Below are 26,200 nucleotides of genomic sequence, written 5' to 3'. Positions count from 1 at the left end.
TACACCACTGTTGTGTACAGAAACACATTTATGTTATATACACATGTATGTAAATATGTATATAGAGACTTCACAACACAAAATCAAAAACAACCTAAACACCATCAACAGGAAAATGGTTATATAAAATATAATCAAAAAGTGGAAAACTATACCGCTGCAATAAAAAAGAGAGAAAATCTTTTAATGCACTAACATGGAAAAACCTCTAAGTGAAAAAAGCAAATGTAAAACATACAAAAAATATGCTACTTTGTGTTAAAATAAAAAGATGAGAATATATACTTGAATTTACATAAAAATACTTTAGAAACAAACATTAAAAACAACTGTTTACTCTTTGAAAAGAAGGGTAAAGAATGGGGCATATCAGAGAAAAGGAGGGAGTTGATTTTTGGAATATTATGAATATATGACGTAGTCAAAAACTAAAATACACAAATTAAATCACAAAACATCTTAATAGAAAAAAGGCAGCTCAAGATCAAGTTTTAGTCCCTAGCTTACAGCATTTTAAGGATACCTGAGATTCAAAGAGAACCAAGTAAGAAACAAACTACAGTTATTAAAGGGAATGCACTAAATCAAGATTTTACAATTCAAAATTCAAAGGATTCTTTATAATTATTTCAGCTTTAAAACTTAATAGCAATGATACAAACCTGAAGACTGAAGTAGAAAAACCTAAATATACTGAAAAGTGATTCTAGAGAATGTAAACTTTAGGTAATAAATCTAACATTTTCCTGGCATCTATAAATAGAATAACTGAGAATCATAAAATAAAATCATAAATCATAAAATAAAACTTAAAAAAAAATTCAAAATGGTAAAATACATTAATAATTTATTCACCAAATGCTCAAAGGTAAAAATGTATTACTACTTAAGGCAACAAAAATTAGGTTACACTAAAGGCAACTACAAGTTATTTACCATGTATAATCAACTACTAGTATTACCTTTCATTTTTGAATGTGTGTTAATCAACGGATCAGAACAAATCCTGCAGGGCCACCATGGGCGTCTCTTGAATTTTGCCCAGATGAGATCTCCAACTTCATACTTCAGTGGCGTAGACTTTTTCTTGGGTTGACACTTTAGACAGACAAAACATGGGGCATCAATAACAATCAAAACCTTTTGAAACAGTGTACCATTTTCTTATTAGCCTTCTGAGAAAGCAGAATTCTACAGAAATCTAGATAAAAACATTACACTTAAAACAATTACAAAGCAAGTACAATTAAATCATTTTGTCTTAATGTTTATAACATAGCGCTTTATAAAGTAGTAGCTCTAAATTTATATTTGTTTTATATAAGCAATCTACCTATGTTCATGGAGAAAATATTTCATTAATAAAAAAGCTAAAAACTGAAAAAGGAAACAATCTTCCCTAGGAAAAGATATTTTTGCCCTAGTCCTTGGATTACAACACAACATGGCAGTGAGGGGGACGGGGTGGATTATAAAAAGAATTTATGAACAATGTCAAGAATCTATGTTCCCAATACAATGTGTCAATTATATCTCAATATGGGGGTGGGGTGCAGGGAGACTGTGGAGCCTTCTACAGGTGATATTCTACATCCTTCTCAAATAAACATAGACATTCCTATTAATTAACAATAATAGCTCTAATGAAATAATCCTGAAAGCTACAGGCTAGACCCTAGTAATGTCAATGCAACTAACTTGGACTTTTTCCAGGACCTACAGAACAGTATACTGCACAACTCCAAGGAACACCATTCATGCAGAGTAAATTCAATACGAATCAAGCTCCTTGGAATTGTCTAATGCAGAGACTTCAGCTCCATCTTTTCCCCAAAACCAATATCCCTAATTGATCTGCAATACAACATCCTCCATCTCCACTCTAAATCCATGGCCATGCCTTTAACACACCCATAAGCAGACCTCCTGCCTTAAAATGAACACAGCTCTGTATTTAGTAGGACTGAGCTTCCCACATGGTATACACCACACAAAGGAGTTGCAAGTGTACTGAGATGTCCCTGGGTAGTAGCCAAAAGAAGCACCCAGGGTACTTGGACAAAGATCAACCTCTTCCATTTACTTATTTACTTGAAGGAGACATACAAATAACTATGGTTTTCTCTAAGCGCTATGTATTGAAAAAGGCTTGGTGATCCTCCTTCAGACTCAATCTTCCCTTGTTAATACCTAAAACGGATTAAGCATTCAATAAAGTATATGCTAGATGAACTGACTGAAATCATTCAAATGAATGATGAATATTGCCCCACTGCAGGGATATCAAAGGATTGGGCTCAACTCAATGATTTCTAAGTTACCCATTCAACTTTAAGACTCTGTTTTCAGACAGAAATTCAATTTTATAGAATGCCTATGAATCACATTGAAAATATTGTGATTAGTTCTACAAGTATAGAGTTACTAGGAAATGAGACAGAAACTACATTTTATTCTTTTTTTTTTTTTGAAGATTTTTTATTTTTTATTAGAGAGAGAGAGAGTACAAGCAGAGGGAGCGGCAGGCAGAGGAAGAAGCAGGCTCCCCGCCAAGCAGGGAGCCCGATGTGGGACTCGATCCCAGGACCCCGGGATCATGACCTGAGCTGAAGGCAGACACTTAACCGTCTGAGCCACCCAGGCACCCTACATTTTATTCTTTTAAAGAAAAAAAAGAAAAGACTATTTTTGCCTGTTACCAGTTTGTAAGTCATCAGGAAAAAAATAAGACTTCAGAACTCATTAGTTGGCTTTGAAACTTTAAAAAAACCAAGATACAAAGACAGGACAGGAAAACAATTTTTTTTTTAAAGATTTTTATTTATTTGTCAGAGAGAGAGAGCACAAGCAAGGGGAGCTGCAGGCAGAAGGAGAAGCAGACTCCCCACTGAGCAAGGAGCCCGATGTGGGACTCGATCCCAGGACTCTGGGATCATGAGCCAAAGGCAGACACTTAACCAACTGGGCCACCCAGACACCTGAAAACAAATTTCTTATTTGCCTGTACTGAAAACTACAATTTGAGTAGGTTCCCATAAATTTCTGATACAATTTATGATCATTTAATTTATTTGGCAATCATTGGTATTGGCTTATTTATTCAAGTCCTAAGTTATTCTAAACATATTAACTAACGTTTACTTGATGTTTGCTATGTGCTAGATGCTGTTCCTTTTTTAATCCTCTTAAGGTAGATACTGTATTATTACTTATTTTACTGTGTGTCTAAGGTCATATGGTATTTAGTAAGTTGGCAGAGCCGTAATTCGAATCTGGGCAAACTCTCAACCTAATCCAGTAACAATAAAACCCCATGATTGGGGGCACCCGGGTGGCTCAGTCGTTGAGCGTCTGCCTTCAGCTCAGGTCATGACCCCAGGGTCCTGGGATCAAGCCCCGCATTGGGCTCCCTGCTCAGCAGGGAGCCTGCTTCTCCCTCTCCCACTCCCCTTGCTTGTGTCTCTCTGTCAAATAAATGAATGAAATCTTTAAAAAAAAAAAAAAAAAACAAAAAAAAACCCATGATTGCTAAATTCTTTATGACAAATTAAGCCATAATCAATCTATGACATGATACTGGTTCAGTCTTCCCCTCATATTACTCCAACAAATAAATTTTAAAAATCTTTAAAAAAAAAGAAAAATAAATATATATATATTTATATGTATAAATATATATATAAACGCCTGTGTGGCTCAGTCAGTTAAGCATATGCCTTCAGCTCAGGTCATGATCCTGGGGTCCTGGGATCAAGTCCTGCATCAGGCTCCTTGCTCAGTGGGTAGCCTGCTTCTCCCTCTGCCTGCTGCTCCCCCTTGTGCTCTCGTGCTTTCTCTGACAAATAAAATCTCTAAAAAACAAAACAAAAAACAAACAAACAAAATATATATATATAACAGTCAATGAGAAACATGAATAAAAAATAGCTTCATTAAATTAATGGTATCATGGATAAAGATTTTCACAAACCTGAAACATTTATTATCTCCATGTTTTTTTTTTTTTTAAGATTTTTAAATGTCATCTCTACACCCAACATGGGGCTCAAACTCACAACCCCAAGATCAAGAGTCCCGTGCTCTACTGACTGAGCCAGGCAGGTACTCTCTCCACGTTGTCTTGACTGATTTATCATGTTGACCAAATACTACACTATATGCAAGCCCACTGGAAAATAATGTCTATACAAATACCTACTGTTAATACTATTATTAATGGACAATAACCAAATCCAACTGACTTTAACACATAAAAAATTAGACACAGGCAAGAATTCCAGACCAAAGAGAGGCCTTCAATTATGAAGTAAAGAAAATAAGAATAAGGAAAAGAGATTCTTTTTAAATATGACTCTTCTCGGGCGCCTGGGTGGCTCAGTTGGTTAAGCGACTGCCTTCGGCTCAGGTCACTCGATCCGTGGATCGAGTCCCGCATCGGGCTCCCTGCTCGGCGGGGAACCTGCTTCTCCCTCTGACCCTCCCCCCTCTCATGTGCTCTCTGTCTCTCTCATTCTCTCTGTCTCAAATAAATAAATAAAATCTTTAAAAAATAAAAATAAATAAAAATAAATAAATAAATATGACTCTTCTCTTCAGAAGAGCTTAAAAACTTCACCTTGGAAAGAAAGACATCCAAATACACCAAATTGTTAAACCCATAATTCAGCTACATACAAACTCACTAAACAACCACAATAGAAAGCTCAATAAGAGACACAATGATGAATTCCTAATGCCAAGACACTTGAAGAGTATCAGGGAAGACTCAAGTGAAGAAATGCCATCTGAGCTTAGACTGGCTGGATACGCATATTTCAGAATGGTTCTTCCTAATATCTCTATATGTCCAGCTGGAAGAAATATACTGGTGCTAAGCCTTTTTATATAACTATTGAGCTGAACTGTGCTCACCCAAAAGTATGCCCCACAATATCTGTAAATGAGACCTCATCTAGAAATAGGGTCTTTGAAATAATCAAGATGAAATCAATTAGGGTGGGTTCCTAATCCAAAATAAATGTGTCCTTATAAAAAGGAAAAATCTGGAAGCAGAGAGACAGACATGCATACAAGGAAGATGATGAAGACACAAGGAAAACACCTTCTAAAAACCAAAGAACTCCTGAGGCAACTATACATTAGGAGAGGTGTGGAACATATTCTCACAAGCCCTCAGAAAAAAACAACTTGACATTGCATTTCTAGTCCGCAAAACTGTGATACTATTAAATCTCTGTTGTTTAAGCTACCCACTTTGGGCACTTTATTATGGCAGCCCTAGAAAACCAATATACATAGCTTATCTTGCTTAATCTTCACATTATGAAATGGCATTATCTCCAATTTGCAGATAAACTGAGGATCAAAAAGGTTAAATCACAGTAAAAAAGACTAAGATTTAAGCCTGATTAATTCTGAGGCACCTGGGTGGCTCAGTTGTTTAGCGTCTGCCTTCAGCTCGGATCATGGTCCCAGGATCCTGGGATCAAGCCCCACGGTGGGCTCCCTGCTCAGCGGGAAGCCTGCTTCTCCCACTCCCCCAGCTTGTATTCCCTCTCTCACTGTCTCTCTCTTTCTCTGTCAAATAAATAAAATCTTATAAACCTGATTAATTTTAAAGACCATGTTTTTTTAATATAACATTTTTCCTTCAATTTTAACTGAATAAATATAGCCAGGACTTGTTTTCAAAGTGTTTAAAGCAAATCTAAAAACCAATTAGGTTCAAAATCTCCATTTCCATTCTTTTATTGATAGTAACTTACCATTTCAACAGTAAACTTTCCTGTATAAGCTTGTCACTACTATTTTTAAAGGACTGATACTTCTACTTCAATAACAATCAAGAAGTGGCTCTTTAGCTAAAAGTTATGGTTAGAAGACACCTTAGGTAGTATCTTTAAGGACTTCCACTAATGAAATTTTAATCAAAGGTATAAACCAGACTCCATTTCTAAGATAAAATAAGCTCAGGTGGTCCAGGTATGTTCCTGGGCTGTATGGGATAAAACTTAAATTGCTATTTTAATGTTAATTGAACGTTACCACAGATGTCCTTGGACACCAATATCTTTACGTGCATATCCAAAATTTAAGAGTTGAGTAAAGTATTTAAAGTCAGCTAACTCATAGAACAACAGTATCGGATTTTTTTCTTTTTAATTTTATTCTGGTAAGAATATATAACACAGATCTACCCTCTTTTTTTATTTTTTTATTTATTTGACAGAGAGACAAACAGCAAGAGCAGGAACACAAGCAGGGGGAGTGGGAGAGGGAGAAGCAGGCTTCCCGCCGAGCAGGGAGCCCGATGTGGGACTCGATCCCAGGACCCCCGGGATCACGACCTGAGCCGAAGGCAGATGCTTAACGACTGAGCCACCCAGGCGCCCCAGATCTACCCTCTTAACAAACTTTAAGTGTACAATACATGGATGTCTAAAGGTACGACAAACTATCTTCTAAAACAACTTTTTATAAGTTTTTTTTTTTTTTAAGATTTTATTTATTTTTTTCACAGAGAGAGAGCACAAGTAGGCAGAGAGGCAGGCAGAGGGAGAGGGAGAAGCAGGCTCCCCCCGCCCCGCCCCCCGGGCAGGGAGTCCGACACGGGGCTCAATCCCAGGACCCTGAGATCACAACCCGAGCCGAAAGCAGCCACTTAACTGACTGAGGCACCCAGGTGCCCCTAAAACAACTTTTTAAAGAATATACAGTGATACAAAACTTGAGGTAAAGACCTAGGGATGTTATCACAGAACTTACTGCCAACTCCAGGACGCAGTTCCTGTTTTCGTTCTTTTTCTCCGAGAGAGAGAGAGAGAGAGAGAGAGAGAGAGAGAGAGAGGAAAGCACACAATGTGTGCAAGAGGGGGGTAAGTAGGGGTAGCAGATGGAGAGGGAGAGAGGGAATCTTAAGCAGCCTCCATGCCCAGTGCTTAGCCCAACTCAGGGCTCCATATCAAGACTCTGAGATCACAGGGCGCCTGGGTGGCTCAGATGGTTAAGTGTCTGCCTTCGGCTCAGGTCATGGTCCCAGAGTCCTGGGATCGAGTCCCGCATTGGGCTCCCCGCTCTGCGGGGAGTCTGCTTCTCCCTCTGCCTCTCTCTCTCTCTCTCATGAATAAATAAATAAAATCTTTAAAAAAAAAAAAAAAGACTGAGATCATGATCTGAGCCGAAATCAAGAGTTGGATGCTTAACCAACTGAGCCACCCAGGTTCCTCAAGAATATTTTTAATAACTTAATTTAACATACCAAGTTTTAAAGGTTATACTAAGAACTAAAATGTACAGAGCTATCTGAATTTTACTTTGGAATTTCACCTTTTTCTACCCAGTCAAAAGTGACTCCCTTATTCTGACGATAAAAACAGGTATTTCCACTATTTTACAAACAGGACGCCAAAGGTAAGAGATTACATAAAACTCACATTGATGTTCCTTTAATGATATATTGAGTGGGGGCGCCTAGGTGGCTCAGTCAGTTAAGCATTTATCTGCCTTTGGCTCGGATCATAACCTCAGGGTCCTGGGATAGAGCCCTGCATCCGGCTCCTTGCTCCATGGGGAGTCTGCTTCTCCCTCTGCCCCTCCCCCGTGCTCATGCGCTCTCTCTCTCTCTCTCTCTCTCTCTCTCAAATACATAAAATCTTTAAAAAATAAAAAAATAATAATATATTGAGTGAATAAAATAAAAATACAGATAATCTTACATTCCTGTTTACAAAAGCATTTTACAAAAGCACTAATGATTTCATTATCATCTGATAATTTCAAAGCCTCTCTAAAAGTCTACACAGCACCAAGCCCACAGTAGGACCTCAGAGACTATAATCACCAAAACAGAAAAAAGAGACTTCCCATACTACCTCCATGCCTAACATTTAGCCCAGTACCTGGAAAAGAGTATATGTTCAATAATTATTGTCTATCTTGATCCTATTAGTCAAACTGATTAATATGCTATGCTTTATTACTAAAAAAAAAAAATTTAAGCATGTATTTCAAATTAATTTCAAGGGCAGTCCTTTGCCAATCTGCCCTACAAGAAATATTATAGAGAGTTCTTCGGCTTTAGCTAAAGGACCATGGACATAGCTCAAATCTACATGAATAAAGAACATGGTAAAGGTAACAAAAGAGGTAAATACAAAATACAGTAAAATGTATTTTTGTTTACAACTTTTCTCACATCTAACTTAAAAGACAACTGTGTAAAACAAGAATTGTAAGTGTGTGGATGGGCACACATTATATATAAAAATGTGTCTGTATGACAATAAAATGACAAGAGATGAGGAAGACCAATAAAGGAGCAAAGTTTTATTACTACTCTTAAAATTAACTTGATATTAATACAAACCACATCGTAATAAATTAAGATTTTAGTTGCAATCTTGACTATTTAACCAGAGCAACCATTAAGAAAATACTCTGTGTGTATTTGGGGTTGGGGAGGGATGCTATCATACAGATACAAAGGAAATTAAAATATTACACTAGGAAATATCTATTTAATATAAAAGAAGGTAATAATGGGATCAGAGAAATAGAAACATAAAAAATAGTAAAATGGCAGACAGCAATCCTACCTTATCACTACTTAGATAAAATGTATATGTATTTAAAACTACAGTTCAAAGACAGAAATTGGCAGAATGGATAAAAAAGTATGATTCAACTATATGATGTCTACAAGAAGACACTGTGTATCAAAGTCAGGAAAGGAGCTGAAAAAGGGGGCCCCTGGGTGGCTCAGTCAGTTGAGCATCTGATTCGGAATTTCGACTTGGGTCATGACGACAGGGTCCTGAGATCAAGCCCCGAGTCCAGCTCCCTGCTCAGTGGGGAGTCTGCTTGAGATTCTCTCCCCCTCTCCTTCCACCTCTCCCCCTGTTCATGCAGGTGCTAGCACTCTCACTCTCTTTCTCTCAAATAAATAAATAATAAAATTTAAAAAAAAAAGTTGAAAGCAAAATATTGGAAAAGAAGTAATATGCAAACAGTAACAGAGTGGGGTGGCTTCTCCTCTACATTAAAAACACATAAAATATACTTAAAGGAAAAATGTTACTAGAGACAAAAGATCGAAATTTTGTAATGATAAAAACGTCAATCTAAGAGGAAGGTATAACAATTACAAACACCATGCATGAAACCAGACTCCCAAATTCATGAAGCAATAACTGACAGAAATAAATGTAAAAAAGAGAAACAATAACAGAGATTTCAAAACCCACTTGCCGTAATGGAGAAAACTGGACAATCCATAAAGACACAAAAGCCTTAAACGGCTCTACAAACCAACTAGACATAACAGGCATCTGAAAAACATTCTACTAAACAACCGCAAAATATACAGTATTTTTTTTTCTTTTTTAAAGAGACAGCGAGAGAGGGAACACAAGCAGGGGGAGTGGGAGAGAGAGAAGCAGGCTTCCAGCTGAGCAGGGAGCCCCATGCGGGGCTCGATCCCAGGACCCTGGGATCATGACCTGAGCCGAAGGAAGACGCTTAACGACTGAGCCACCCAGGCGCCCCTAAAGTGTTCTTTTGCGTTTTTTGACTATGGCTGACACACAATATTATATTAGTTTCAACACAGTGATTGGACGAGTCTATTTGCTAGGCTATGCTCACTGCAAGTGTAGCTACCATATGTCACCATGAAGAGCTATTACAGTATCACTGACTGTATCTATGCTGTGCCTTTTATTCCCATGATTTATTCATTCCATAACTGGAACTCCTCTATAAGTGGAGTAGGGTTAAAGTGTTTAAGTGTTCTTAGGATTTATATACAATTAGGAAGAAATAAAGCGTTTTATTTATTTATTTATTTATTTATTTATAAGAAATAAAGCGTTTTAAATTCTTTGTATTGTCAGGGAGGAAGGTAATGGGAATTTTAAGTACTGATGAGTTAGGGAGGCTTGTAATATCTAGGGTAACCTATAGATGAAGAGAAACCAAATACGTAATTTCCAAACTTGAATTAGGGTGGAAGGAGCATAAAAGGAACAATAAAAAAAAATAATTTAAAACCAAAAAAAGGCAGCAAAGGGGAAAAAAGAAAAATAAACGAGACAAAGAGCAAATAACACAGCAAATTTAAACACAAATATATGGCTAATTAAAGTGGAATAAATGTCGCTGTTCATTTGACCAAAAAGATAATATTTAAAATTTTATGCCTCTAGGGGCACCTGGGTGGCTCATTCGTTAAGCGTCTGCCTTCGGCTCGGGTCATGATCCCAGGGTCCTGGGATCGAGCCCTGCATCAGGCTCCCTGCTTGGCAGGAAGCCTGCTTCTCCCTTTCCCACTCCCTCTACTTGTGTTCCTTCTCTCGCTTCGTCTCTGTCAAATAATAAAATCTTTTTAAAATTTTTTTAAAAATAAAATAAAATAAGGGGCGCCTGGGTGGCTCATTTGGTTAAGCGACTGCCTTCGGCTCAGGTCATGATCCTGGAGTCCCTGGATCGAGTCCCGCATCGGGCTTCCTGCTCGGCAGGGAGTCTGCTTCATCCTCTGACCCTATCTCCCCTCTCAGGTGTTCTCTCTCTCTCATTCTCTCTCAAATAAATAAAATCTTTAAAAAAAATAAATAAGGGCGCCTGGGTGGCTCAGTTGGTTGAGCGACTGCCTTCGGCTCGGGTCATGGTCCTGGAGTCCCGGGATTGAGTCCCACGTCGGGCTCCCTGCTCAGCGGGGAGTCTGCCTCTCTCTCTGACCCTCCCCCCTCTCATGCTCTCTCTATCTCATTCTCTCTCTCAAATAAATAAATAAAATCTTTAAAAAAAAATAAAATAAAATAAAATAAATAAATAAATAAATAAATAAAATAAAATTTTATGCCTCTAATAACAGAGCCTCAAAATACAGAAAGCAAAAACTGGCAGAACTACAAGAAAAAATAACATTACAGTCATAGTGCAAATAAAGCTCTCTCAGTATTTTACATAAAGAAAAAGTCACTGAGGGTTTAGGAAAAATTTCAATATATGAATAACAAAACTGACTTAATGGATATATGTAAACTACTTCACTCTAATTGTGAAATATATCTTTTTTCAAGCATTGGGACCATTTATAAATATTCACCATGTCCTGAGCAAATGAAATGTATCTCAACCATTTTGAAAGGACTGGAATTATATGGAACATATTTCCTGCCCATAATGTAATTAAGTTAACAATTACAAAAATATACTAAGAATATTTGTTTGGAAATTAACAAGTATACTTTTAAATAATCATTTAGGTCAAAGAACAAATCATAATGAAAATCAGAAAATATTTTGAAGTAAATGATAAAATACCCCATCAACGATCAAGAGGGAACATATGCTGGCATTTTTCAAAGAATAGCAAGAAAAACCATGTGGCTGGAACACAGTAAGCAAGAGAGAGAAGAGGAAGAAATGAGGTCAGAGAAATGATTCAGAGAGAGGATGACATAGGTCTTATTATGCCCTTTTACTATGATTGAGACAAAAGTCTTTAAAGAATTGATGTTTTAATAGGATCATTCTGAGGGCCAAACTGAAAACAGCCTTAGGGGGTCAGGACAGAATCAGAGTGACCTTCTTCGGTTATTGCAATAATAATTTAGATGAGATAAAACAGTTATGTGAACCAATCTAGGATGGTGAAGGGGGCAAGAAGTAGACAAAGCCAATGGACTGGACATGGATGTTACAGAAAGAGAGAACAAGGATCAGTCTGAGAGCTTAGGTCTTAAATACAGGAAAGATGGAGTTGCCACTTACTAAAATGGAGAAAACTACAGGAGAAGCAGGTTTGGGGAAGAAACAGCTGAAATTTGGTTTTGAACAAGTGCAAAACTCCATTTCACAACCTAGTGAAAAATGCCCCAAAAAGCCACTTAGGGGCACCTGGGTGGCTCAGTCAGTCAAGCATCTGACTCTTGGTTTCAGCTCAGATCATGATCTCATGGGTCCTGAGAATGAGCCCCGCATCAGGCTCCTTGCTCAACAGGGAGTCTGCTTGAAGATTCTCTCCCTCTGCCGCTCTCCACACTCATGTATTCTCACGCTCTTTCTCTAAAAAATAAATAAATCTTAAAAAAAAAAAAAAAAGCCACTGTATATATGATTCAGGAGTCCCAAGAAAAGATCCAAGCTAGGGATATAAACGTGGGTCCACATAAAAGATCATCAACAAAGTGAGCACAGACAGAGAAAGGTATCTAAGCCTAAGGTCTGAGGCACAGAAATAGGTAAGGATTCTTTTTAATCTCTAATGGAATTGCTTGACCAACAGACTCCCCAATTCTATTCATATTCTCTCTCGAGGGGAAGAAAAGAAGAAGAAAAAAAAATGAAACAGCCAAGCTCTTAGAAATAACTTATCACTATTATCTTTTTTTCAAAATATTTTATTTATTTATTTTAGAGAGAGTAAGTACAAGGTCGTGAGCACACAAAGGTGGGGAGGGGAGGGAAAGAATCTCAATCATGCCTGGCACTGAATGCAGAGCCTGACGTGGGGCTTGATATCACGGCCTCAGTCAAAACCAAGAGTCGAATGCTTAAATGACTGAGCCACCCAGGCGTCCCACTTACCACTATTACTTAATTTTAGTATGGTCTCCTGGAGAGCAACATCGTAATACCCTTTGAAGCAATACTCACATTCCTGGGACTACATCCTAAGAAATAATCCAAAAAGAAGGTAAAAGACTAAGGGCTATAAACACATTTTCACTTCACTGTTAACTATAATAACAAAAACAAAGATAACTACAAGATGGCTAAGCAAATTTAAAACAATTTGCGGGTCTACTAAACAGTTAAGCGACCAACTCTTGGTTTCAGTTCAGGCCATGATCTCAGGGTGGACGGATCAAGCCCTGTCGAGCTCTGTGCTGGGCATGGAGTCAGCTTGGGATTCTCTCTCTCCATCTCCCCATGCTCCTCCCCTCTGCAAGCACTCTGGCTTGCTCGCACTCTCTCAAATAAATAAAATCTTAGAAAAATAAAATAAAAATAGGGGTGCCTGAGTGGCTCAGTCGGTTGAGCATCTGCCTTCGGCTCAGGTCATGATCCTGGGGTCCTGGGACGGGCCCCCGCATGGAGATCCCCACTCAGCAGGGGAGTCTGCTTCTCCCTCTCCCTCCCTCTGCTTGTACTCTCTCTAATAAATAAAATCTTAAAAAAAAACCAAGGATGTTACTACCACCGTGGAAACAAAATTTGTATAATAAATACAACTTTTCATTGTTAGATACAGAACTCTGGTTTTTTTTTCCCTTTTAAACTTTCTTTAATCATATAATTGTTTTACACAATTCAGTTAAAAAGATATAACAAGTAAAACTGGCCAACAAGTCATTTAATTTCTCCCACTACTCCTCATTTTAGGATATATTGTTTAATAATACTACAAAAACTTAGGTTACTTGATAATAGAGATTACTCTCTGTCTCCCTAGCATGTTACATAATAGATGCCCAGATAATGTTTGCTGAGTTGATTCAATTGAGTTTAAGTAATTCATGTTGGATCACTCACTCATTCAAATATTATACTAAGTTTGGAAAGTGGTAAAACAGTGATTATTTCTAGAGGATGAAAATTATGGAAGACTCACTTATCTATATTATTTTTCTACAGTAAACACTTATTTTCAAGGAAAGTATTTTTCTTTATATTTAAGCATTTTATAAATATTCTGAGTGCAAGACGACTTTCAGGGATTTTTTTTTTTTTTTTAAGATTTTATTTATTTGTCAGAGAGAGAGAGCACAAGCAGGGGGAGCAGCAAGCAGAGGAAGAAGCAGGCTCCCCACTGAACAAGGAGCCAGACTCGGGACTTGATCCCAGGACTCTGGGATCATGACCTGAGCTGAAGGCAGACACTTAACCGACTGAGACACAGAGGCGTTTCTCAGGGATTATCTCTATTGGTCGTTACTAGAGAAAAGTATATATATTCTGACTGACATATAACTGAATGTAGAGATGGAACAAACAAGGCCTCTGGGAGCTCAGTCTCTCTGGAAAAGACAAATGAACAAAGTAAAATAATACAGCTGCTAAGGTGGGACTGGGGTGAGAGGTGGAGGCGTCTTGGGGAAGGAAGATTATTAGTGACAAATCTATTTATTATTTGTAACAAATTATTTTTATTATTTTATTTATAAATTTATTAGTAGTAACAAATTTCTCAAAACAAACTCCAAGAAATAACGACAGTAAAGGTAAGAAAAGCTGACTCCTTCCTGTAAAATAAGGCTAGTATCTAGATAGTATTTGTTTCCAATCTCCTATTTCACCATTTCATACCTCAAAACTTACACCAAGCTGTCCACAGTTCCCCTCTGAGATCATGCTCTTTATCCTTCCATCTCCTTTCTGCCTGGAATTCCTTTATCCTAGGTCTCCTCAGGACACCTTACTTCCATCACCTCCTATCTCTTGGCTGAGCCAAGTGCCTCTCTACTTTAGCCTATGCCTATCTCTTTGCTTATCATTATATTGAGTTTATAATTTATCTATTCCACCAGGCTCTAAACTTGAGGAAGACAAGGTGTCATCCACTCATGTATCTCCATGACCTGGGACAAAATACATGTTCAATAAAAACATTTTAATTGAACCGAAATAGGCTGCAATGGGCCATTTCCTTAGCAGCAAAATTAGATGCCTTATTTTGTCCACTTAGGCACCTGTCAAAATTTAATGGGTCCTTAATCCACAAAACCCTCATTTGTCTTAAAAAGATAAATGATACCAAAAAAAAAGATAAATGACATATATATATTACAGGTCTTTACTTCAAAGATGACCAGCAATCAGTCTCTACCCCAGAACTCCCTGGTTTGGAAATGGGTAATACCACTAAATTTGGGACAGCAACAGCACATTAGAATTTAGTCACAGACTATTAAATTTTGAAGCTATAGTTCTCTAAGCAACCTTCAGATTACCAATTAGTCTCCCAAATATCTAGATTTTGGAAAGAGGGTACTCTGGCTATTCAAAACAAATATTCCAGTACAATGAAATTATCTTTCCCCAACATTTATTCAGCATGGGGGCATGAACTGCAGTAAGTCTACTTAGACACTGGATACACTAACAAGTTTGGTTTTCTGGGTTTTTTTTTTTTTTTTTTTACTTATTTTTTTTTTTAAAGTTTGGTTTTCTGTAAAGCTATCGAGTAATCCTAGAGATTCTGGGAAGGATCACAGATAAACCTTCTTCTCTAAAGCCTCTCTCAGCTCCAACATCAACCTTTCTACGCACAAGTGAAAATGGAAGCCCATTTCTAATATTTTATTACTTTAAGTTAAAAACATCCCCAGCTATTTCCAATCTAAACATTCATAATCATATGTAAGTACTCAAAATCATTCTAAGTTCCCCAGCCCTCTTCAAAGACAGACCAAAAAAACAAAAAACCCTTCAGCCCAATCTCACAAGAATATTTTCCTCAAGTCAGAATTGAAAAGAAGTAAAAGTGCATTTCAACCACATCACACACTGAGGAATTGCTAAATAAAATAACTGTAATAAGTATAGTGATTTAACTAGCTACATTGTGCACAATAAAAATCAAACACTGTGCTGAACACTTAATACTTAATAATCTCATAAACTCACAGCAGCTTCTAAGGATAGGCTAGAAGAGTTATTTTTCTCCATAGTATGGAGGAAAAAAAACTGATGTAGAAATTAAGTCATTTGCTTCTGTTCACAAAACTAGTACCAAAAATAGCAATGCAGGAGAGGATTCAAACTGATTCCGTAAAAATGACTTTTACATTGCACCAGCCTAATTCCCAGAAGATAAACCAGAATTTTCTTAGAAAGGATCCTATATAAATGAATTTTCCACAATATTTAAATATAACTCATATTCTTCCAACATTTGGGAAGTCCAAATATTCCTCAATCAAGAAAAACTTAAAGTCTGGGTTGCCTGGGTGGCTCAGTCAGTTAAGCATCGGCCTTCAGCTCAGGTCATGATCCCAAGCGTCCTGGGATCAAGCCCCACATCGAGCTCCCTGCTCAGTGGAGATCAGTGTAGAGTCAGCTTCTCCCTCTGCCCTCCCCTCCGTTCATGCTCACTCTCATGCACGCTCTCGCTTACAAAAATAAATAAATAAAATCTTAAAAAAAAAGAAAGAAAATCTTAAAGTCTATCACACAAGCAAAGCCACTGAGCTGTTCTTCTGCAGCTGTTAAAATACTTTGTTTGCTAATAGCCGCTTCTTCAGCCAAGGAGGGCATTGACTAAAATCAGTCCTCGACAAGGGGCGCCTGGGTGGCTCAGTCATTAAGCGTCTGCCTTTGGCTCAGGTCATGATCCCAGGGTCCTGGGATCGAGCCCCACATTGGGCTCCCTGCTCCGTGGGAAGCCTGCTTCTCCCTCTCTCCCACTTGTGTTCCCTGCTTGTGTTCCCTCTCTCGCTGTCTCTCTCTGTCAAATAAATGAATAAAATCTTTAAAAAATAAAATAAAATTTCAGACACGATGAGAGAACGTGGCATAGTTTAGAGTAATACTTTTTTATTTTTTTTTAAAGATTTTATTTATTTATTTGAGAGAGAATGAGATAGAGAGCATGAGGGGTGGAGGGTCAGAGGGAGAAGCAGGCTCCCCGCTGAGCAGGGAGCCTGATGCGGGACTCGATCCTGGGACTCCAGGATCATGACCTGAGCTGGAGGCAGTCGCTTAACCAACTGAGCCACCCGGGCGCCCGCCTTTTTTTTTTTTAAGTAGGCTCCATGCCTAGCATGGAGCCCAACATAGGGCTTGGACTTTACAACCTTGAGATTGAGACCTGAGCTGAGATCAAGAGTCGAACACTTAACCAACTGAGTCACCCAGACATCCCTAAAAAAGCAATACTTTTAAATGTACCTTAGTCTCGGGGCGCCTGGGTGGCTCAGTCGTTAAGCGTCTGCCTTCAGCTCAGGTCATGATGCCAGGGCCCTGGGATCGAGCCCTACATCAGGCTCCCTGCTCGGCGGGAAGCCTGCCTCTCCCTCTCCCACTCCCCCTGCTTGTGTTCCCCCTCCCTCTCACTGTCCCTCTTTCTGTCAAAAAATAAATAAAATCTTAAAAAAAAAAAAAATGTACCTTAGTCTCATTACTTTTTAAACAGCCAAGAAATGGAAATAATCTAAATGTCAGACAAGGACTTGGCTCAAATTACAGAACATCAATATATTGGAATACTATACAGAAATTTTATACATACATGTACAGTGGGTAAAAAAGGTTATAAAAAGGCATGCATACAAAGAATACAAATTTTATAAAGATACACATTTTCAGGAGCACCTGGGTGGTGCAGTCAGTTAAGTGTCGATTCTTGGTTTCAGCTTAGGTCATGATCTCAGGGTCCTGAGATCGAGCCCTGCATTGGGAACCGCACTCAACGCAGAGCCTAGTTGAGATTCTCTCTCCCTCTCCCTCTCCCTCTGCCCCTCCCACTCGTGTGCTCTCTAAAATAAATAAATAAATCTTTAATCAGCATTATCATCCCCTGAATTGTTTTGAAAGAATCTGAAAGTGCCCTGTTTCCGTGACTCACTTGCATCATGTGTAAAATGGGAACAATAGTACCTACTTTCATAGGGCTATTAGAAAGACTAAATAAGGGGCACCTGGGTGGCTCAGCCGTTAAGCATCTGCCCTCTGCTCAGGTCATGATCCCAGGGTTCTGGGATCCAGCCCCGCATTGGGCTCCCTGCTCAGCGGGAGGCCTGTTTCTCCTCTGCCACTCCCCCTGCTTGTGTTCCCTCTCTCGCTATATCTCTCTGTCAAATAAATAAATAAATAAAATTTTTTTAAAGATTTTATTTATTTATTTGAGAGAGAGAATGAGAGAGAGAGCACATGAGAGGGGGGAGGGTCAGAGGGAGAAGCAGACTCCCTGCCGAGCAGGGAGCCCGATGCGGGACTCGATCCCGGGACTCCAGGATCATGACCTGAGCCGAAGGCAGTCGCTTAACCAACTGAGCCACCCAGGCGCCCCATAAATAAAATCTTTAAAAAAAAAAAAAAAGAAAGAAACACTAAATAAGAGCGCCTGGATGGCTCGGTAGGTTAAGTGTCTGCCTCTGGCTCAGGTCATAATTCCAAGGTCCTGGGATGGACTCCATCTCACATCTGGCTCCCTGCTCAGCAGGGAGTCCACTTCTTCCTCTGCCCCTCCCCACGTGTACACTCGTGGACTTGTGCGCTTGCACAGGTGTGCGCCCTCGCAAAAATAAAAAAATACTAAATAAGCTAATATGTAAACACATTAATATGTAAAGTGCCAATAGTGGCAATGTATAAGCACTGTAGGTGTTAGCTGATAACAAGTCTCCCCTTACCCACAGTTTGCTTTCCACAGTTTCAGTTACCCTTGGTCAACCTCAGGCAAGAAGCAGATAATCCTCCTCCTGACATTATTGCCAGGGGGTCAATAGTAGCCTAATGTTTCATCACAATACCTATTATCAATCACTTCCTTCATCTCATCATGTAGGCATTTTATCAGCTCATATCATCGCAGGAAGAAGGATAAATACACCACTGACAGATGAACAGACACACAATGGAATATATATATATATATATATATATATACATACATATATATATATATATCTACACACCCACCCACACACACACTGGAATATTACTCAGCCATAAAAAAAAAAAAAGGCTGAGATCTTGCCATATGCAACAACATGGATGGACCTAGAAGGTATTATATAATGCTAAGTGAAGTCAGAAAAGACAAATATCATGTGATTTCACTTATACGTGGAATCTAAAATATAAACAACAAAAAAGTAGAATCCGACCTATAAATACACACAACTGATGAGTGCCAGAAGGGAGGGAGTGGGTGGGATGGACAAAATGGATGAAGGGGAGTGGGAGATTCAGGCTTCCAGTTATGGAATGATTAAGTCACAGGAATAAAAAGCCTAACATAGGGGGGCGCCTGGGTGGCTCAGTTGGTTAAGCGACTGCCTTCGGCTCAGGTCATGATCCTGGAGTCCCTGGATCGAGTCCCGCATCCGGCTCCCTGCTCGGCAGGGAGTCTGCTTCTCCCTCTGACCCTCCTCCCTCTCATGCTCTCTGTCTCTCATTCTCTCTCTCTCAAATAAATAAAAATCTTTAAAAAAAAAAAAAAAAAGCCTAACATAGGGAATATAATCAATGGTATTGTAATCGAGTTGCAGGGTGACAAACAATAGCTATACTTATAGTAACCATAGTGTATGAGTTGCTGAATCACTATGTTGTATACCCGAAACTGATGTAACATTGTGTATCAACTATACTCAAAAAATAAAAAAGGATGAATAGAGTACACTAAGGTGTTAAGAAAGATCACATTCACATAACTTTTATTATAGTATATTGTTATAAAGTTTCTATTTATTATTGTTGTTAATATCTTAATGTTCCTAATTTCTAAATTAAACTTCATCATAAGTATGTATGTACAGGGAAAAACATTTTAAATATACAGTTTGGTTCTTAAAAATTTTAAATTAAAATTAAGGGGCACCTGGGTTGCTCAGTCCTTAAGCATCTGCCTTCGGCTCAGGTCATGATCCCAGGGTCCTGGGATCGAGCCCCACATCGGGCTCCCTGCTTCGCGGGAAGCCTGCTTCTCCCTCTCCCACCCCCCCTGCTTGTGTTCCCTCTCTCGCTGTGTCTCTCTCTGTCAAATAATCTTTAAAAATAAATAAATAAATAAATACTAAAATTAAAATTAAAAATATATATAGGGTTTCGTTCCATAGTTTTAGGCATCACTGGGGGTCTAGGAACATATCCCCCATGAACAGGGGGGAATGGAGACTAGTGCATTATTTCAAAACCTTGACATTAGAAGCCTGTTATCCTTCCTCTATTCAAGTCTGACTCTATCCTAAGTAACAACATTCAAAGGTTATTTTTATCTTAATTATTAGTATGACAACATTTTTTGGAAAGATAGTATAGTGTAATGGTTAAAGAGCATAGGCTCTCTGGAGTCTTACTTCTTAAAGTTGTTGTAAAGAGCCTGGCTCATAGTAACAATTCAAAAAGCAGTTGCTATAATATTATTCACTGTACTTCTTTGAAAAGTTACATGATTTCAATTACTTTTCCTCAGTTACGTAATTAATGAAAGTATAGGTACTCAACCTCCATTTAGCACTATGTTTATGAAAAAAGATTTCAAATACCAAATAAATGACCTAAAAATAATGTTTAAAGAGAAACAATTTCGGGGGCACCTGGGTGGCTCAGTCAGTTAAGCAGCCAACTCTTGATTTCGGCTCAGGTCATGATCTCAGGGTCATTATATCTATCAGCAGGGAGTCTGCTTGAGATGCTTTCCCTCTGCTCCTCCCCCCTACCTCTCACATGCACGCTCTCTAAATTAAACAAATCTTAAAAAAACACACAATTTAGCACAATTCCAATGCTGTTACTACTTTTTTAAAAAACCTCTGATGCTATTACTCTAAAGTACATACCACATACCCAAATAAAATTCAAGACCCACCATCAACTGACCCCAATCTGTTCACCCTACCTTATTTCCTACATAATCTTTCTGCTACACCTTAAAATCTAACCAGAGTGTAATTTGTACTACATATTTCCACATATTGCATTCCCCCCTGCCTTAGGGTGCCCTACACCTTCTCTGTGCCTTGGTTAAATGTGTCCCATGCTTCCCTCAAGACCCAGGTTGAACAAACCCTTCCCTCCTTAAATAACCTACTCCCACAGCATCTTGCCCTTTTGGCAGCGCTGATTTGCTATCTTTCAAGTTAATCACTTTAGAGATGCAGCTATTGTCCCTGCTATTAAGGACTTGTCTTGGATCATTTTTATTAAGAAAACTATAACACATAATAGGAATACGCAGACACAAAGTCACAACATTATCAAACCCAAAATATGCTCACAATTCGTTTCTTTTTCTTTTTGGCTAGCTTAAATCTAATAACAAGATTTACATTGTAACCTACTAAAATCAATGTCCTGAGGGACAGAATACTCCCCAAGTAAAGAATGGGAGGGGCAGGGCGCCTGGGTGGCTCAGTTGGTTAAGCGACTGCCTTCGGCTCAGGTCATGATCCTGGAGTCCCGGGATCGAGTCCCGCATCGGGCTCCCTGCTCAGCAGGGAGTCTGCTTCTCCCTCTCCCGCTCCCCCCTCTTGTGCTCTTTCTCTCTCTCACTCTCTCTCTCAAATAAATAAATAAAATCTTTAAAAAAAAAAAAAAAAAAAGAATGGGAGGGGCAGAGGGAACAAATGACTTGTCCAAGACTACAGGAGAAGCAAGGTAAGAAGATAAATAGCCACACTACTCTGGGCATTTGTAAATCAGTAAGTCTTTGAAATTTTAATCCTTACATACATTACATTTGCTTATAGTCAAATGTAAAATTATACACACCAAATCATACTCCATTCCAGCCTAACAGAAAGGCTGTGTGTTGGGTTTTCTTTTTTCTTTAATATAGCTGACAGACAATTATTACATTAGTTTCAGGTGTACAACTCAGTAATTCAACTTTGTATACTTTATGCTATGTGTTCTGTGTAGAGAAGCTCTGTGTAATGCAAGAAATGCATGGGGCTTAATTAATTTCTGCTCTACCACTAACCACTATGAGACTTTCGGAAGTTATTTTACCTCTCTGACCTTGCTTCTTTAACTGTAAAAGTGGGATAATGCTGCCTATTTGTAGGAGGTTGTATCAACTGAACAAATGTTAAATGTACTCTAAAATAATTCTTAATGCAGTACAGGTCATCAATAATATATGATAGCTATTTTTAGTGGGCAACAACAATTCTTCTACAAGAATGGACTTCCCAGTCTTAATTCAAAATTACAAAGGAAATGTTCAATTCTACAATGATATGGTGAAGTAAAATACGACTATAAATGTATACATTACTCCCACCTCACTCACTGCCACACAACCTAATAAATGCACGTGTGTATTCTAGTTGTCAAAGCCTTTTTATCATGTTTTGTATCACCTGAATCTCAAAAATAACCAGGTAAGATAGGCAGCACAGTTTTTCTCTCATAGTTACAGACAATAAAACAGAGGCTCAGCGCAACCTTACCAGAGGGTTGAGAGCCCTTTAACAAAAAGCAGGGATCAGAGGCCAGCATCTTCTGATCCCTACTCCACCACACCAACCACAGAAGAGAGGAGTGAACTAGAGTACCTGAAGTCTCCTCCCACGAATCCTCTCTATCTGGCACAGGGAGTCAGAACTCAAGTCTGTTAACTTTTTTTTTTTTTTTTAAGATTTTATTTATTTGACAGAGAGAGAGATAGTGAGAGCAGGAACACAAGCAGGGGGAGTGGGAGAGGGAGAAGCAGGCTTCCCGCCGAGCAGGGAGCCCGATGTGGGACTCGATCCCAGGACCCCGGGATCATGACCTGTGCCGAAGGCAGACGCTTAACGACTATGCCCCAAGTCTATTAACTTTTGCTGAGAAGAAAGGGGATCTGTAAGGTAAGCAAATCTAGGCAAGGAGTAGTTAGATAAATGATCTCTGGCAGCATTATAATTTTAGACTGCGGCAAACTAAGGCAAAAGACTACAGATTATTGTATAAAAGTTCATTGTTACTAAGTAAGAAATGATCCTTGCTTACTGGCTAGATCCCAGAAACAATAGATCAAATAGAAAGCCTGGACAACAGACCAAAGGGAATCACTGAGGTCTTGGAAAAGAACAGAGGAAAAGCAGAGAACAGGCCCAATGAACGCTGGAAAACAGAAGAACTGCTAGGTTGGTTGTGGAAACTGGTAAACTTTAGACCACATGGTAAGGTTGGGGGCTAGGTGACCCAAGCCCAACCTTGAGAAAGGAAGCATTTATTAGATATCCAAGTACCAGAAACTGCTATGAACATTCATATATTTTGTTCTCTTTGAAACCTCAGAAATCTTGTTCTCATTTAAACCTTTGAATGAGACAGGTATTAATTACCATCTCCTTATTATAAGTATAGAATCTGAGATTCAAAAATGGGAAGTGAGCGGGCCAAATGCCAAACAGAGCTGTGTTGGTGCTCTGTTCTATGTCTGTGCTCTTTCCATTAGATACAGAAAAGGAAAAATTTTAAACATTAGTCTGTTTCAAGCCTTCAGTACCTGTAACTACACTTAACCTTGGCACAATTGTGACCATACTATCCCATTCAATGAAGGGATTCTGTTCATAAATTCTCACCAGGCAAATTTTTCTCACAACACCTTTCTACTATAATTCAACTAACAGCAGATGCCCCTGGTCTCTTCAAATCAGATACATCATAGGGGCACCTTTGGGGAGGGGGGGGGGCTTCAGTCGGATAAGCATCTGGCTCTTGGTTTCAGCTCAGGTCATGATCTTATGGGCTGTGGGATGGAGCCCTGTTTTGGGCTCAGTGGGGAGTCTGCTCGAGATTCTCTCTTCCTCTCCTCTGCCCCTCCCTGCCCACTCATGCTCTCCCTCCCTCCCTCTCTTTTGCTCTCAAATAAATAGATCTTTAAAACAAAATAAGATGAAAATACAGAGGGAGGCAAACTATGAGAGACTCAACTGTAGGAAACAAACTGGACTGTTGGAGGGAAGGTAGGTGGGGGATGGGCATTAAGGAGGGCACTTGATGTAATGAGCACTGGAAGTTACATGCAACTGATGATTCACTAAATTCTACCCCTGAAACTAATAATACAATGTTACCTTAATTGAATTTAAATAAAATTTTTTTAAAAAATTAATAAATCTTTAAAAAATAATAATAAAATAGGGATGCCTGGGTGGCTCAGTAGGTTGAGTGTCTGCCTTCGGCTCAGGTCATGATCCCAGGGTCCTGAGATCGAGCCTCCCATCAGGCTCCCTGCTCAGTGGGGAGTCTGCTTTTCCCTCTCTCTCTCTGCCCCTCCCCCCCTTGTGTGTGCACTCTCTCAAATAAAATCTTTAAAAAAAAAAAGTAAAATATTAATTTAAAAAAAGGACAATGATGCTCTCTGACACTCCTAAGTGATTTCAAGACAACAAAGAGACTAGAACACCTACCTTCTATTCTAATGCCTTTCCCTTAAAACCATGTTGTCCTTCCAGTCTTTTCTAAGTATTTATTTATTTATTTGAGAGAGAGAGTGAGAGTGAATACAAGCAGGTCGTGGGACAAAGTGAGAGGGAGAAACAGACTCACTGCTGAGCAGGGAGTCTGATGCAGGGCTTGATCCCAGAACCCCGAGATCATGACCTGAGCCAAAGGCAGATGCTTAAATGACTGAGCCACCCAGGCACCTCAAAATCAAGAGTTGGAAGCTTAACCAACTGAGCCACCCAAGAATGCCTATTTCCAGTCTTAATATCACATATCCCCTATCCCTCTCCCACAATAGAGAAGTCTAGGTCACAAGAATTTTTTTTTTAAGTAGGCTCTATGCTCAATGTGAGGCTTGAACTCACAACCCCAACATCAAGAGTTGCATGCTGGGGTGACTGGGTGGCTTAGTTAGTTAAGTGTCTGCCTTTAGCTCAGGTCATGATATCCAGCCCCGCGTTGGGCTCTCTGCTCATGGGGAGTCTGCTTCTCCCCCTGCCCCTCCCCCCTGCTCATGCTCTAATAAATAAAATCTTTTTTTTTTTTAAGATTTTATTTATTTATTTGAGAGAGAGAGAATGAGAGACAGAGAGCAGGAGAGGGAGGAGGGTCAGAGGGAGAAGCAGACTCCCCGCTGAGCAGGGAGCCTGATGCGGGACTTGATCCCGGGACTCCAGGATCATGACCCGAGCCGAAGGCAGTCGCTTAACCAACTGAGCCACCCAGGCGCCCCATAAATAAATAAAATCTTAAAAAAAAAAAGTTGGTTGCATGCTCTACCAACTGAGCCAGCCCGGCACCCCCAGGACACAAGAATTTCGGCAGAGGCTGTGGTACTCTACAAAACAAAGTATGAAGCAATCCTGACTATAACACTTGCTGACTGCAAATTCAGACAAATTAACTTCTCTGAACTTCAAGTCCTTCACTTGTAAAATGGAGATAATGTATTTAGAAATAAATACCTACAGAGCATCTAGCACAGTTCCAGTATAAAATAGGTAATCTTTAAATAATTGACATACAATACTTTTAAAATTCACCCACGGGGCACCTGGGTGGCTCAGTTGTTAAGCGTCTGCCTTCGGCTCGGGTCATGATCCCAGGATCCTGGGATCGAGCCCTGCGTCGGGCTCTCTGCTCCGCAGGAAGCCTTCTTCTCCCTCCCCCACTCTCCCTGCTTGTGTGTCTCTGTCGCTGTGTCTCTCTCCATCAAATAAATAAATAAAATCTTTAAAAAAAAAAAAATTCACCCACAACTCATGATTCAAATTAACTGATAATCTTAAAGATAAGCTTTGGTCACTTACTCTGCTTTGGGGTTTCTGTGACCCACCTGTGCCAGGCCTCTAAAGTCCCTCCAGGGGCACCTGGGTGGCTCAGTTGGTTAAGCGACTGCCTTCGGCTCAGGTCATGATCCTGGAGTCCCAGGATCGAGTCCCGGGATCGAGTCCCGCATCGGGCTCCCTGCTCGGCAGGGAGTCTGCTTCTCCCTCTGACCCTCCTCCCTCTCATGCTCTCTGTCTCTCATTCTCTCTGTCTCAAATAAATAAATAAAATCTTTAAAAAAAAAAAATAAAGTCCCTCCAGGGCTGGTCTAAATCAGTTATTGCCTCAGCAAGGAGAATACAAGAGAAGGAGGTAACTCACAAGAACAAGTGAGTGAGTTTATTTTGTGTACTGTGTGGTTTTTTTTTTTTTAATTTGAGGGAGTCCATTTACAAAACTAAACTATAACAAAATTGTAAAATGGGACACCTTGGTGGCTTAGTCAGTTAAGCGTCTGCCTTCAGCTCAGGTCATGATCCCAGGGTCCTGGGATCGAGACCCGCATCAGGCTCCTTGCTCAGCGGGGAGCCTGCTTCTTCTCCGTCTGCCTCTGCCTGCCACTCCCCCTGCTTGTGCTCGCTCGCTCTCTCTGACAAAAAAATAAATAAAATCTTAAAAAAAAAAAAACACCTGTAAAATATCACTTTTGTTCACTCACTCATTCATCCACTCAACAAATATTTACTGACCACCAGGCAAAACTAGGCCTTGGGGCTACAGAGATGATTAAGACATAGTATCTCCCACCCCCCACTCC

The 26,200-nt window shown here is 39.4% G+C and overlaps 1 protein-coding gene across 4 annotated transcripts in view; it reads right to left on the bottom strand.

Moving 5' to 3' along the window:
- The window catches only part of NSD1 (nuclear receptor binding SET domain protein 1), a 145,767-nt gene that overhangs the window by 84,419 nt on the left and 35,148 nt on the right, over positions 1-26,200 (bottom strand). For all 4 annotated transcript variants that reach the window (XM_035015095.1, XM_035015082.1, XM_035015088.1 and 1 more), the window contains one exon: positions 963-1,098. In XM_035015095.1, the coding sequence (XP_034870986.1) occupies positions 963-1,098 (136 nt within the window). The remainder of the gene's footprint in view (positions 1-962; positions 1,099-26,200) is intronic.

Source organism: Mirounga leonina, unplaced genomic scaffold, assembly GCF_011800145.1.
Source record: "Mirounga leonina isolate KUSES-001 unplaced genomic scaffold, KU_Mleo_1.0 Mir_104, whole genome shotgun sequence".
NCBI classification, from domain to species: Eukaryota; Metazoa; Chordata; class Mammalia; order Carnivora; family Phocidae; genus Mirounga; species Mirounga leonina.
This window is presented reverse-complemented; position numbering and strand designations above follow the sequence as displayed.